We start from the raw sequence: 16,079 nt of genomic DNA, 5'->3' as shown, positions 1-16,079 counted from the left end.
CTTCAATAAAATAATATTACACTCAAATTGAAAACTTTTCAACTACACAATCTTAAAAAAGAATACTATTCCCCTCATTATAAAATCAAATAATAGGGGTCAAACGGGGGGTAAATTTAAATTTCTACTAAATAGGAGATATTTTGATTTGTGATACTTCACATCAAATCGAAGGGCTAATTAATTAAAATCATGTAAACATACTGTTAGGACTTGTGGTTCCATTATGGATGGCAATCGAGTTCGCCGACTCGAGCTGCCCGTGACTCGGTTCGAAAAAAGCTTGAACCCGCCCAACTCGAGGCTCGGGCCGAGCTTCATTTTTAGATGTCGGGCAAAGCTCGAGCTGACCAATGTGGCTCGTCGACTCGAAGTATATATTTAAAAAAAAGATAAAATGCAGCGTGCTGCTACTAGAAATAGGGCAGCAGGTTGCTGTTTTGTTTGACAGCAACTTGCTGCCATTTTATTTAAAAAAAAAAAATTCCAAAACCAAATAAAACCTGAGTTGACCCGGCTCTCGGGCAAGCCTAATTTTTTTTATCGAGCTTTTGTTGGCTCGGCTCGAGCCCCAAAAAAAGCTAAGATATTTTACACGAGCCGAGCCCGAGCCTAGAATTCAGCTCTCGAGCCGGCTCGACTTGGCTCGTTGACATCCTTAGGCTCCATCTTAAAAGGTTATCCTTATTAAGAGGAGTAGCTCAAGATCTTTTTAAGTCGGTAAATATTTCGGTATTTAACTTATGTGATATTTTTATTCCTTAACATGCTCCTGCGAGATGGTGGCTCGTTTGAGCGGACCAATCTTGAAATTCGTGTACTTATTTTTAGAGTCTTAATTGGATCGAATTTTTATTGGAGTTTAATGTACTCTGATAATATATTAAGACTTGGGGTTCCATCTTAAAAGGTCAACCTTATTAAAAGAGGAAGTAGCCCAATATCTTTTTAAGTTGATCAATATTTCAGTATTTAACTGATGTGAAATTTTTATTCCTTAACACCTACCAAACGTTATTCATAAAGCTATTTCATTTTAGTTCAAGACGATTTTGAAAAAAGGTGGTTATATTGTCACCATGATTTTTATTTGTAACACTACATTTTAATTGTAGTTAAGTATCTCAACTTTTGCTCGTTGTAGCAATTATTTCCTTAATATTTTTTCCATCAAATTCTTATCTTCAACATTCCATTAATTCGTATATCTTACCCTTTATGATGATTCATGTCAACATATTTGTTTTTATGTTTTAAAATGAGTCAAAAATATTTTTTCATACTTATTTATTTATTTTTTTTTTAAAATGTGATGAAAAACTCTATTTCAATGGAACTTTTTGGACATAAAATGTTATCATATGTGTTAACTAATGAAAAGTTCAAGAATAAGAATGCGATGAAAAATCATTAGAAATATATTTGTTATAATGAGAAAAAAAATGAGAAAATCAAATAAAATTAAAATGTGGAGCGTATATAATTATGTTTTGAAAAAGTTCCATAAATTGGTGAGTAGTTTTTGGGTAAAGTAATCAAGAAAGTTGCGGGCTTAACACGTTTAGACTAAAAAAAAAAAAAAAAGACTGAATTGAATGATAAGTTACATGAAATTATGTTCAAAGCACTAAATTTTCATGTGGTCTTATCACGTGTAGCTCACTAGCAAGTAATGCTCACAAGTAAAACATGTGATAATATTTGATTTTGTAATTTTTACTATGTTAAGTGATTTTAGCCCTTATAAAAAGAAAACGAATTCTTAAATTCCTTTCACGTTCATGTCACGTCGAGCACTGGAGAATCGACGACCCTAGAAGATGGGTTAAATAAATTGAAGTCACTCATCTGTTTTTCATATAATTTTACCATTTTTGTTGTCATTATGTTGACACAGTCTACAAGAAAAAAAAAAAGACAAGTTAAATAGTAAATTACATCATACTTCTTTACCTACAAGTTACTAAATTAAGCAACTCTAAAATTTGTAATGAATGATTATTTGTGCAAGGAGATGAGAAAAATTATGGGAATGATGTGGACGAAAAGCCAATGTTTTACCAAAAGAGAGGGAAAAAGACAGCTTTTGGGAAAGCCTACAGAGTTGATTAACATTAAAAAGCAAAACGTTATCTCCAAACTCCATGCATATTGCTTATAGGGGTCCATGCACCCAATGATGGATCGATTTATGGTGTCATAATACTAACACAATGACACTAAGATATATAAATAAAATAAAATCATCTACAAGTAAATTCCATAATTAAAGTTAGAATAAAGCTAATTATACACCCAGTATGTACACCTTTGTTGACATCTTCAATGTATCAACAATTTAGTCATTAATTGAAAAAGGTGTTGTTAAGATCATTATACAGAAATCTGTCAAATCACAAGAGTGTAAATCATTGTGTATATGTAGTATGACCATTAAATTTATACTCGATGACAACAATGAAAAGACATACTCATCAGAATTACATATATAATGAATATACCAAGATGACACGAAGTAACACAATTTTTTGATTTACTGGAATGGAAGATGGAAGAAATCGTGACAAACCCGTGTATATGAAACTCATAACTCGTGGTCATCAATCTCGACTCTTTTTCAATTGCCTCTTGCAATGGTCTAAAAGCATTGAAGTCACTCGATGAAAGACTATCTAATGGTTTAGGTCGTGACATACGTTAATTCCACATATTTGCAAATAGTATATAATGAGTGGTTTTTAAGCATACCCCGTTTGATCATGCATACACGGAATTGGTTTTGGTTTTCCACGTCATGTTTTAGGTGAAACAGACGTTTTTGTTCTAATTTCATGGTGGTTTACTGACATGGAACTCACTTTGCTTTTGCCCATTACATCCATTATTGAAAAAAATTATCTAATTAATATAAATAAAAATTATATTTTTTTATGGCCAATATATGAGCACATAACACACTAGTAAGATATTTCACCAATTATCTTTGCTTAGGATATGATTGGTAAGGTTTCTTGTAAAAGAGTTTTCTCTAATTTGCAATCTTTTGCTTAGGGTCTGTTTGGCAAGGTTTAAAATTTTACTTCCACTTCTTGTAGAAGAGTTTTCTCTAATTAAATATTGTACCAGTTATCTTCGCTTAGGATATGATTGAAAAGGTTTATGATTTTGCTTTCGTTTTTTTGTAAAAAAGCTTTTTGATAAAGCTATCTTAGGTCAATTTCTTTAAAAACTCTTTTAACTAGTTAAAAACTTCAAAGGAGTTATTCAAACTTACCCAAAGCAATTTTTTAGCTCAAAAGTAGCTTTTGTATTTTCAATAGTCCTCTCAAAAGAGCCCTTGGTGCACTTAAGTCTCTTTTGAATCTTAAACTTTAGTACAAAGGCCTTTAACTCTATTAATTATGCTACTTGTACAATTTATTTTACAACTTGATTTATAGTGCATGAGTTGGCAAACATCATATCAATTTATTTGAAAAACTATTTTTAAAATCAATGGCCAAGATTTTTCAACACACTTATTGTCAATCAAGTTGTACATAAACATTGTACAAATGTCTTTATTCTTAATCCTGTAGTTTGATAAAACAGTTGTGCTGGACGTACAACACTTATTGCTGTACACCTATACACCCTTCTCACAATGAGGATGGTCCACAAATATAATATTCATGTGGACCCCCTCACATTGTGAGAGGACTATACATTGTTTACAAGAAGTATACGTTGTCTACAAGAAGCTTTATTGTTGATAAAAAGGCACCAGATTTGAGGAGGGCCCAACCTATTGATATTGGAGTAAATGGGGGCTAGAAAGCGTTATATTTATTATTTTCAAGAGTCTTAGTCCTCAATCAACGATATTTATCTAAAATAAATTATTTTTTACTCAATAAATTTAAAATAAGCTCTGCAAATCCCGAACGTATAAAATGGCGAACCTCTTTAAACGCCAAAAGTCTTCTAGGCCGGGCTTGTCAGCAGCTCCAGACCCGTCACCCGTTTACGAAGCCCAGATGCATATTTTGAGAAAATTGATTTTTGATTAGTATTTTTTTATAAATGCATGATTTAAAAGTATGCAAAAGTTTTAGATTCAGGTGTAAAGTATTTTATTGTATAAATGTATGGTTGAAAAAGAAATAAGAATTAAAGAGTTTTGAAATAATGGTTATCAAATGAGCTAAATATAATTTTAAAAAATTCAATAATAAGGAGATAATTAATTTTATATATTTATTTACTTGTTTTATATATTTAAACAACCTCTAATTTTTATTTTTATAATTTTTGTATATATCTATAAATACGTAACATGGGCTTGCATTGGGTCAATCAAGGAAAGTTATTGGATCTTGCGGAGCCCAAAACCTACTTGGACAGGAAGTAAGCCCAAAACTTTGGTATTGGGAGAGGGAGAATTCTGGAGATTTTTTATTTTTATTTCTTTATATTTTTTTTTTTGTGATTTTCATAAATAGTCCCCACCTATACACCTTGTAAGAAATCAATTATTAATTTTTTTTTTCTAGGGCATCGATGATCTCAACCTCAAAATTATGGTGCAAAATAGAAAATCGAAGAGTCATGTGGCCAGATAACATTGTATTGAACTTGTAAATCACGGTGAGGTATGAAAATCTTTTATATTTGACTTAACATACATGAAATGTGTCGATTAGGTCTAATGCATTATACAAATCCAAAAACACGATTTATGTTGGTTCGACAAAACTCATTTGATACTTCTTAGAGGAAAATGTTTATGTAACCACTTTTACCATGACCTTTGGGAAATTTACTAGAATTTTCTTTCGATTTTGAAAATTTTTACGTTTACTATTTTCACTCTTGTAAGTCAGACTGCTCAATTTCGATCTGATGAAATTAGCTCCACTCGTCACATATCACAATAAGGAAAAATAATAATAATAATAAATTTTTATCGATCAAGACTTTAAAGACGAGTGAATATAGATCATATAGGCAATTTAGGAATTTTATTACTTCTTGTAGACTTTTTAGTACTAGGAATTAATGTAATATGCGTACTAAACGGGCCGGTCCTTAACAAAAGTCGCGTTGCGTAGCCTTTGGAACTGTCACTCGAACCAATATCCGAGTCTTCCATTGAATCCGGAGAGTCGCGACTATGGCCGACCTCCACCACCACCACCACCAACACCACCGGCCAACCCGCATAACACTTCCGTCGCGCACCACCAGTCCGACCGCCACGGCCACTCCAAGATCCTCGAACCCTTTTTTCCCCTACCCCCCGTCAACCCCAACTCCAACACCTTCCAAACACCGCCTCGCTCTGTCATCCAAATCCACAACAAATCGTAAAACCTCATCCTTCTCTTTCTTCTTCCTCCTCCTCTTCTCTCTCCGGTCCCTCTATTCTCTCCTCCCTTTTCTACGCGCCTCCCCACTCTCTTTCTCTATTTTCCCCTTTTCTTTTCTTGTATCGCTTCTCTCTTTCCTTCTCACCCTTTCTTTCTCTTTCTTTAGCTTAATTTTCTCTCCAAAGGACCCCTTTTACCAGAAACCTCAGCAGCCTATTTTTTCTCTTACTTTGATCACCCAGTCCCAGCATAAACTACTCGTGGCAAAATCATTGCTTCTTGCAGTGGTTTTTTTGCTTCGGTTTCAAGCCCTCCAGTATTGTGGCACTGCAGCATTGATTTTGGCGGAATTATCTGGAAATTTGGCGGCGCGTTTCGTGACTGAAGGTAAAAATCGTAGCTTTATTAATCAAAATCAGACTGGATCCTCCAAGGTGCGTGGGTTTATTGCTTTGTTTTCCGGGCTGCTTTTATTGTCTATTAGTTGGGATCGAATCGAATGCTTTCCTTTGTCTTCTGTGAATGTTGATAAGTTCGGGTTTTCAATGTTTCCTCGTGGGGATTGTGTGAGAATTTGGCCTATGTTGCTCCCATTTTTATCTGGGTTTTTGGGGTGTTATGAGCGGATTTCGATGAATTGGGGGACTATTCGAGACATAGGTCGAAAAAGGATTCGGTTAATTACATTGTTTTTCACCACGGTCGTGCTATTCGTACCGGCTGTTATTAGTATGTTTGTGTTCGAAGCAGAGGGAGACAGTATTTCAATCTTGAGTCTTGGTTGGTCATTGGCAAATACTGTGGTATTTGGGGTGCTGTTGAGCGAGAATTACACTGATGACAAACTGGCTACTGCCAAAGACCTTCGGAGGGAATATTTTGTAACCTTCATATGCACGCTTCTCTTGGAGTTATTTTATTTCCCTGAGCTTTCACTTTGGGGATTGCTGGTTTGTGGATTGTTACTTTGGATTGCTGTGAGAGAGTTAGATCCTGTTTATTCTGATTATGTTGAATTGGGCTACGCATCATCAGAGTCTTTTAGTGCGACAGTGATGAAACCAATTAAGCACATTTTGAGCGAAAGGAAGTCACGAAAGATTGCTCTTTTCCTATTGATCAATACAGCTTATATGGTTGTGGAATTTGTTGCTGGTTTCATGAGTAACAGTCTTGGGTTGATATCTGATGCCTGTCATATGTTGTTTGATTGTGCTGCTCTAGCCATCGGTTTGTACGCATCTTATATTTCACGGTTACCTGCAAATAGTCAGTTCAACTATGGTCGTGGGAGATTTGAGGTTCTTTCTGGGTATGTCAATGCCGTTTTCCTTGTTCTTGTTGGATCATTGATAGTCCTTGAGTCGTTGGAACGGATTTTGGACCCTCAAGAGATTTCAACAAGCAGTCTCTTATCAGTTTCAGTAGGAGGTCTTGTTGTGAATGTCATTGGGTTGATCTTCTTTCACGAGGAGCACCATCATGCCCATGGTGGTTCTGGACCATGCTCGCATTCCCATTCCCACCTTGAAGGTGTCGGTAAAGAAGGCGTTGAAAGTAAAAGTGTTCCATGCACTGGCCACAATCACCACCACCATGATCATCACCATGCTGACCAACATAAACACCGAGATCATCACAAGGTCGACCAACACAGCCACCACGACCATCACCATGTTGACCAACACAGCCACCACGACCATCACCATGTTGACCAACACAGCCACCAAGATCATCACCATGTGGACCAACTCAACCACCATGATCATCACCACATTGACCAAGGCAACCACCCCGACCATCACCATGTTGACCAACACGGCCACCAGCACGATCATCACCATTCTGACCAACATGATCATGAACGTAGTCATACTGAAATACTCTTGAACGGAGAAAGAACGAATAAGCGTCACCATCACCATGTAGACCACAACATGCAAGGCATCTTCTTGCATGTCCTGGCAGACACCATGGGAAGCGTTGGGGTTGTAATTTCAACCCTCTTAATTAAGTACAAGGGATGGCTTGTTGCTGATCCTGCCTGCTCTATATTTATTTCAGCGTTAATTGTAACTTCTGTGATCCCATTGCTCAGAAATTCTGCAGAGATCTTGCTACAAAGGGTTCCTAGAACTTATGAGCAAGATTTGAAGGAAGCTCTGAACGATGTAATGAAATTGAAGGGTGTGTGCGGTGTTCAGAACCTGCACGTTTGGAGTTTTACGAATACAGATGTTGTGGGGACACTCCATCTCCATGTCTCGAAGGAGACTGACAAGGCTTCTATGAAGAAAGAAGTTTCGGACATTTTGCTTGATGCCGGAATTAAGGATTTGACATTGCAGGTGGAATGTGTCAATTGTAATTGAGGAATCTGTTATAATATATTTACAACTCTCTCAATCATTTTTGTGTTTGTTGGAAGGCATATGTAGAGACATGCGTTCACTGTATCACGAGATAATATGGTTTTTTGGTTACATTTTCTCTTTGATGTATCATTTTTATATCTATAACAAAGAATGATTCGCTTGGCTAATGTATTTTCGGAAAGTTAGATAGGAGCGAGTTCATTGTTAAATCCGTGCTGATTGATGAATAACATCCTTCAAAGATGTTGGCACAGGGATGAGATTAGCGTGTAGTGCTGCTATTTTTGGTTTGCTGTGAAAACATTAATGAAATTAATGTGCATTTCTGCAAATTAGATTTTTTTATCTCCATGGTTATTAGTTGGGACTTTATGGTAGTTAAGTATTTGATTTTGGGAAATAATCTCAAAGTTGCTTAGACGAGTCTTTACGAGAATGGATTGAAAAGGTTGTAATAAAATTGGTCGAGAATTCATTGATAATGATATTGTCGGGATCTGTTAGCTGGTCACGGTATGATCAAGTGTTTTTTGGGTCGTCCGAAGCCTTACACTTGATACACGGTATGATCAAGTGTTTTTTGGGTCGTCCGAAGCCTTACACTTGATACTTTACTAGGCTTCTCCAAGTAGTTCGGTTTTTGCCGGCTGCAGTCGGCAGATCACGAGTGTATAGCCAGTAATTGTTCGTTCAATCTACATCCGCTTCCTCTATATGGAAAAAATTTCTATATAGAAATTGGGCTGGACTTGTCCACCCAATTCACTTACAGGTATAAATCGACGGTAGTCGAAATATCTTGATGATAAATATATTATTTATTTAATTAATATTTAGTTTCCTTATTTTTTTAGGTCGCCTTATTAGTTTAGATTTCCTTGTAATACATAAACAATTTCAATTCACTGTAAACCCTAATCTTTGGTTGCTTAATAGATTATTGTTTCTCTCCTTCTTCTTTTCTTCCTTAGAATTGATTCACAATATTTGTTCAAAATAGTTTATGTTGTTAACAAGATATCAGAACGGATAATTGAGTGAAAATTGTGATTTTTTTTTTATTTGGGACGCATTGGAATCGATTGTGCTATAAAAATAAAAAAAAATAAAAAAAATAAAAAAAATAAAAAAAACCAAATTGACCGCAACTAAAAATATCTATTCCGACCAAACCAGAGATCGGTTGAGAAAATTGAGACCAAATCTGTGTCTTGTAGGTTAAAACGAAAATTTCGGTCAGGCACGTGGCGACTGCGTGTGGGGGTCGCACACAGCAACTGGTTGAGCGTGTGAGGGCGCGTGGGACAATTTTTCGAGGTGGTTTCAAAAGAAAGTTTGTTCCTAGGTAAATTTCAGATCTTTTGGTGGTATTATTTTGGTTATACGGATACTGTACAATATATTTCAATTGTAGCTTGTGGTGGTGTGTTGGTTATCGTTGGTTTCCTTAAGATTGGGTGATATCGTTGATTCATAGTTAATTATTTATTGACTTTATCATGGCAACTGAAAGAGATGATTCATTTCAATCCATTGGTGTCAGATTAAATGGTAAAAATTACTCATATTGGCGTACAGTGATGAAAAATTTTCTAAAGGGAAAAAGATTGTGGGGTTATGTTAGTGGAACTATTGTGAAACTCGAGAACACTGCTCAGAATTATGTAACAGAATTAGATAATTGGGAGTCAAAACAATGCGAAAACTCTCACTTGGATTCATAATTCTGTTGAGCAATCCATTGGTACACAGTCGGTGAAATTTGAAATAGCAAAGGAATTTCGGGAGCACTTTCAAAAGTTATACATTGAGCCCCCGTTTGTTTTCTATTTTTTGCTCATTAAAATTAAAAATATGACTATTATTCATCACATCAAACCACTATATTTGACTTTCTATCTCTTGTGTGGGGTCCGTAACGACTATATTTTTCATTCTCATTTTTACAATAATATGTATCAAACGGGGCCTAAGTCTAACTTTACAAAACGGTATCAGTTGAAATTTGATATATGGGCTTTACATCAGAAGAATATGAATATTTTTGAATTTTACGCTGCTATGAATTGAATTTGGGATAGTTGGCTCTTACGAAATTAGTAAGACTGAAAACATGTGAAGAATATATTACTTTTAGAGAGGAGCGGCGATTAATTTAGTTTTTTATGGCACTTCGCAATATTTTGAGGGACTTCGAGGCTCTATCTTGCATTGCACTCCACTTCCCTCAGTTGATTCGGTGGTTAGTAGACTTGTAGTTGAGGAAATACGTTTGAAATCTCTTGTAGGAGAAGTATCTCTTCCTCCTTCTAGCACCTCAGTGTTGGTTGTACCATCTCAATTGTCCACACAGTATCAAAATAAAGGTTATGTGCGAATCGTAGTGATGTGTGTAACTTTTGTAAACAAAAAGGACATTAGAAGTCTTAATGTCCTAACCTAGTGAAGAAGCAGCAACCTCAATCACAACAGCGATCCTATCGTCCCAATGCTAACATGGCTGCCACCATGCCACCTAGTGACTCATCTATATTTCGAGCACCACCTTCCTCCAATCCCATGTCGATAGACTTAGTATAGCAGTTTCAGAAGTTCTTATCCACACAACCACATACTGGTATGTCAACCTCCACTCATATAGATTTGTCATCTCAAAGTCGCTCGGACATTTCTTCCTCATGGATCTTTGACTCAAGTGTTTCCAAACGCATGTCGTCTAACTCAAAATTCTTTAATGCATTTCGTCTTAACCCGTCTCTGTCTGTTATGACTGTTGATGTCACACCATTGCCTTTAGCAGGTGTTGATTGTGTTAATACACCTAATTTATCACTTTCAGATGTCTATTGTGTTCCAACTCTTACTTTGAATCTTATCTTTATTAGCCAATTGTATGATTCTAGATACTTAGTTCAGTTTTCTTCTATTGATTGTCATATGCAGGGTCCTCAATCTCAGAAGCTGATTGAGATAGACCGTAGATAATGAGGGTTATATGTTCTGGACAATCGAAGACCATCACACGTTGCAGCTCCTGGTGATGATTTGTCATCTTTCCCTTTGAATTCATCGTCTTCTAGTTTTTATTTGCGGCATTCTAGACCTGGACATGTTTCTGCTAGTTGTTTGAAATTTTTAGTTTCCAATGGTCAATTGGGAAATATACAAACTCATGATATTTCTAATTGTAGTGGTTGCAAATTGGCAAAATTTCCTGCTTTACCTTTTCCTCGAAGTATTTCTCATTCTGTTGCACTATTTGACCTTGTTCACTCTAATGTGTGGGGACATGCTCCTATTGCTACAAAAGGAAAGTCTAGATATTATGTCTTTTATTGATGATTATAGTAGTTATTGTTGGATTTATCTTATGAAATGACGATCTGACTTTATTTCTATCTATTGATCATTTAGAGCACTTACTAAAACTCGATAGTGGAATTAAGTGCTTTAGATGTGATTTGGGTGGAGAGTACACTTCAACCAATTTCTCTGAATTGCTTGCCCTTGACGACGCAATTCATCAAACCTCGTGTACTAATACCCCCAACAAAATGGTATTGTTGAACGAAAGTATAGGCATATTGTAGAACTGCCCGTTCACTTCTTTTGTCAGCCAAAGTCTCCAGTGAATTTTGGGAGAAGCAGCTCTTACTGTTGTATATTTAATTGATAAGATTCCATTTTTTCACAATTCAGGTTTATCACCTTTTGAAATATTGTATGGGCATCCTCCGGATTACTCCTCATTAAGAATCTTTGGTTGTACTTGCTTTGTTTTTCGTCCTGAAATCAAACGTAGTAAGTTGACATCTTGTTCGACTATTTGTGTTTTCTTAAGTTATGGGCAAATGCAAAAGGGTTATCAATGTTCGATCCCATTAATAACAAATTATATGTCTCTTGTCATGTCGTGTTTCTTAAGCATATTCCATTCTTTTCTATTTTTGATAATACTCATGACGTAACTAAAACAGACCTCATTCATATTGATCCATTCTCTGATGACATAAACAGTCCACCTACCCATACCCCATGTATTGTTGATTTTTCATGTCCTGTAGGTACAGATGCTCCAACTCATGATACCCATCCTCCTTCTATGACTTCCAAGCACCGCCTGAGGTTGTTGATTCAGTTTTTGTTCCATCTCTTCTTTGATAACTTCAACGTATTTGTAAGTCCACTCAGTTACCTGATTTTGCTTATTCTTATTATTCTAAGTCCTTTTACTGCTTTCTAACCTCTATTCACAAGTTATCTGAACCATCTTCATATAAAGACGCTATTCTAGATCCTCTTTGACAATAGGCTATAGCTAATAAACTCTCTGCTTTGCATAAGACAGATACTTGGGACTTGATTGTATCACTTTCAGGTAAACAAGCTATCGGTTGTCGTCGAGTTTATAAGATTAAAACCAAATCTGATGGTTCATTTAAGCGCTATAAGGCTAGATTGATTGCTAAAGGTTTTAATCAACAATATGGTTTGAATTATGAGGAGACTTTTGCTCATCGTTACCAAGATTACCATTGTTCATACACTTATTGCAGTTGCTTCTGTTCGTCAGTGGAGTCTCTCTCAATTGGATGTCAAAAATGTCTTTTTAAATGGAAATCTTCAAGAGGAGGTTTACATGGTTCCTCCCCCTGATGTTTCTGACTCTCCTGAATTTGATTGCAGGCTCAAGAAGGCATTTTATGGCCTCAAACAAATACCTTGTGCTTGATTTGAGAGATTTTTCACTGTTGTTATCTCTCTTGGTTTTACATCCAGTCATCATGACTCCGCTTTATTCTTTAGATGCACTTCTGCTAGTCGCATTATATTATTGCTATTTGTTGACAATATGATTATTACTAGTGATGATGTTGATGGAATTGCAGTTTTGAAATCAAAATTGGCTAGACATTTTGAAATGAAGGACTTGGGTACATTATCTTTTTTTTTTTGGGATCGAAGTTGCTTATTCTCCTATAGGTTATCTTCTCTCTCAGTCCAAGTATAGTATAGATGTTATTGAGCGTGCTTTTCTTACTGATACTAAAACTGTTGATACTCCTCTTGAGTCTAACACTCGATATTCATCCTCTGACGATGTACCATTGCCTAATCCGACTTTGTATGGTACTATTCTTAGATATCTAGTTTATTTTACCATCATACATCCCGATATTGCTTATGTTGTTCACATTGTTAACTAGTTTGTTTCAACTCCTACTACAGTTCGTTGGGCAGCATTGTTCGTATTTTGCATTATCTTCGTGGTACATGCTTTCAAAATGTTTTGTTTCCATCGTCCTCAGTCTTAGTGCTCCGTGCCTACTCTAATGCTGATTGGGCTAATAACCCCACTAATCGCAAGTCCATTACTAGTTTTTTATATTTTTGGATGATTTTCTTATCTCTTGGAAAAAGTAAGAGGCAAACTGTTGTTTTCCGTTCCTCTACGGAGGTAGAGTATCGAGCTATGGCATCCACTACCACTGAGATTGTGTAGTTGTGATGATTACTTGCAGACATGGGTGTTCCTCATTCTTCTCCAACTCTATGTATTGTGATAATACCGGTGCTATTCAGATCTCTCACAACTTTGTATTCCATGAACGCACAAAACATATTAAGATTGATTGTCATGTGATTCGCCATCATCTGCAGATTGGCACAATTTTCGTACCTTTTGTTTCTTCATCATTGCAGCTTGCTGATTTCTTCACTAAATCTCATCCAGTTCATAGTTTTTAATTCTTGTGTGACAAACTCTCATCGCTTCTTGCTTTAGCATCGTGAGTTTGAGGGGATGATAAATATATTATTTATTTAATTAATATTTAATTTCCTTATTTTTTTAGGTCTCCTTATTAGTTTAGATTTCCTTGTAATATATAAACAATTTTAATTCATTGTAAACCTTAATCTTTGATTGCTTAATGGATTATTGTTTCTCTCATTCTTCTTTTCTTCTCTTTGAATTGATTCACAGTATTGGTTCAAAATAGTTTATGTTGTTAACACTAGAAACTAATATTGTTGTTCACAATATTGTTAACACTTGCTCATTAGAGTATTTCCAAAAGATACTCTAAATACAAAATGCACTTTATTTTAAAGAGTTAAGTTTAAAAATAATGGAGTTTGACTCCACAAGTTTAAAAAGTTGCTCTCTCTCTATTCTTATTTAATATTGCATTTATATACTTCTTAAACTATTTAAATCATATTTAAATTCATTGATCATTGACATATAAAAGTTATGCTACGTAAAATACAAGGAGAAATCAAATAATGTTTCTTAAGAAAAGCAAAATGAAGAGCCAAAATAAAGATTATTGTTAGAATGTATAAAATTTTTGACTTTAAATTTAAAGATTCTCTTTAAAATGCATAAAATGCTCTCTCTAAATAATGAGTCATGTTTAAGCATTATACGTTAAAATTGAACACACTGTTGCTGAATTTCGAAAATCTTTATAGAAGGGTTCAAATATCCCTTTCAGGGGGGAATTGGCGAAAAATGGTTCCTAAACTTAACCTTTAAATTTTGGCACTAACATTTCACTTAATGGGACACTGGCATGCATGTTTTAACATAAAAAAGTAGCTGGAAAATGAGCACGACGAATTAAGTGAAACATAAGAACAAGAAACAGCAGATGATATCAAAATACGTAATCCACGAATATGATGTTGAATGTTGAAAACATCATAATGAATTTCCAATCACGGTCACAATTATTCGAATTTCTTGTATATCCAATACAAGATTGGTTCAAGTCGTATGTAATTGCATTTTAAAGAATCAATTCTCTCAGAAAATCATAACTTTCACCAATTCAGTATTTAGGATCAGTGAAGAAGTTGTTGATGGTAGGCATGATTTCAGGGGACTTGTTTCGGACAAACTTCCTAAGAGCATGTTCGGCATACTTTTCCCCTTCTGCAAAGTTTTCCAAAACACCAGCAGCCCGGTTTTCCTTGGTCACCCTTCATTTACAAACAAAAGGAAAATATTAGTAACTGAAATTAGGATCAATTTCTTCCATCTTAACAAATGGAATATGAGAATTAGTTGACATTACACTTGATTTCGTAATTCTTAATGTCTGTAATTTTAAGTTCGTTAACTATAAGAATTTTTATGACATTTCAAATTTCATAGGATGTGAATCCTTTAATTTGTACAATCAACTCCCTGTCATACTAATCATTAAACAACAATGTTTAATAATCGTACCAAAACTTCAATTTTTCCCTAAGAGTTAAATATTAGAAGTTGTCTGAATCAATTAATGAGATTGAACTTCTCAGAATCCGAAGTATGGACACTAGAAGCTCAAATGTTCATATGCATGACTAGCTTTGTGGGATGAATGACAAAACAATTATTTTTATATTTCCATTGGATTTTGCGGAGGTTAAGTATTGTTCAGTTATATCTTCGATTGTGATTCAACCATGTATTAAGTCTATCCAATTTTCCTACCATATACCGAGGATTTAAGAGCACCTGCCATTTTTCGAACAAGAGAAGTATGAGATCCTTTCTACACTCCTTATTCATATTCGTTACAGTTTAAACCTTCAAATAACAAGTGAATGTGCGTGCACTTTGAGCAATTCTTTAATTTTATTTTTTTTGGCTTATAATTAATTTTGTAATTGGAATTAGAGTTTAATCCTTTACTGTTTAATCAAGTGAATGAAGAAACCCATGCTCTTTGGATCAGTCTTATCAAAAATGAAAACTTGATTAAGACAATCGACGACAAAAGATTTAACGATAAATAATATATAGAAGACAAACATTTAGACGATATGGAAACAAACACAGTAAAAATAAAGCGAAAAGAAAAGAAATGACAATATTCAAGACATAACAATATGCTTTGGCGAACAATAGATTCATTATCGCATAGATCTAAGAAAATAAAAACGAAACGTAGACATAGCAAGATTTTATGGTATACCTGACTTCAGGATTGGTACAAATATTTCGGACCAATTGCATTCCGCAAATCCCAACGGCCACACCGACGGCCGCGAACAAAGGATAAACCTACACCGATCAATACGCGTATAAAACCATCAGATCTGAACATATACAAATTAACGACACCAGAAAAAATCAGTAAAAAGATTGTATTGTAGTTGGTCCCTATATTAGTGAGTCGTTGACATCAAAGGAGAAAATCTAGGGACGAACCTCAGGCCTGAGCCATCGCTTGAGAGTAGGTGAAGCCATTGGAGAAATAACGCCGATTCACACGGAGAATATTAGGATTCAATGTTCTGAGAGAAGTTAGGCAACGCGTTATGGGAGCTGGAGACGGGAGAAATACAGCTTATTCCTCGT

At 35.2% G+C, this 16,079-nt stretch overlaps 2 protein-coding genes across 2 annotated transcripts; one reads left to right on the top strand and one right to left on the bottom strand.

Annotated features, from left to right (window-relative positions):
- Window positions 1-5,063: 5,063 nt before the first annotated feature.
- LOC111400858 (zinc transporter 5) lies at window positions 5,064-7,890 on the top strand. The gene has a single exon (XM_023028301.1). The coding sequence runs from the start codon at window positions 5,153-5,155 to the stop codon at window positions 7,718-7,720; it is 2,568 nt and encodes an 855-aa protein (XP_022884069.1). The 5' UTR covers window positions 5,064-5,152; the 3' UTR covers window positions 7,721-7,890.
- Window positions 7,891-14,364: 6,474 nt separating this feature from the next.
- Window positions 14,365-16,079, bottom strand: LOC111400857. Its single transcript, XM_023028300.1, has 3 exons — window positions 15,930-16,079; window positions 15,694-15,782; window positions 14,365-14,710 (listed from the first exon to the last, which is right to left on the bottom strand). The coding sequence occupies exons 1-3, from the start codon at window positions 15,966-15,968 to the stop codon at window positions 14,560-14,562; spliced, it is 279 nt and encodes a 92-aa protein (XP_022884068.1). The 5' UTR covers window positions 15,969-16,079; the 3' UTR covers window positions 14,365-14,559.

The sequence above is a fragment of the Olea europaea genome, chromosome 10, assembly GCF_002742605.1.
Source record: "Olea europaea var. sylvestris chromosome 10, O_europaea_v1, whole genome shotgun sequence".
NCBI classification, from domain to species: domain Eukaryota; kingdom Viridiplantae; phylum Streptophyta; class Magnoliopsida; order Lamiales; family Oleaceae; genus Olea; species Olea europaea.
The sequence above is the reverse complement of the archived record's forward strand: the minus strand, read 5'-3'. Positions and strand labels throughout refer to the sequence as shown.

Coding starts and splice junctions, on each gene's coding strand:
- LOC111400858 (XM_023028301.1), top strand. CDS start 5,153: ATGGCCGACCTCCACCACCACCACCACCAACACCACCGGCCAACCCGC.
- LOC111400857 (XM_023028300.1), bottom strand. CDS start 15,968: ATGGCTTCACCTACTCTCAAGCGATGGCTCAGGCCTGAG. Junction 15,783..15,929: donor AGCGATGGCTCAGGCCTGAG/GTTCGTCCCTAG, acceptor TGATCGGTGTAG/GTTTATCCTTTGTTCGCGGC. Junction 14,711..15,693: donor TGTACCAATCCTGAAGTCAG/GTATACCATAAA, acceptor TTGTAAATGAAG/GGTGACCAAGGAAAACCGGG.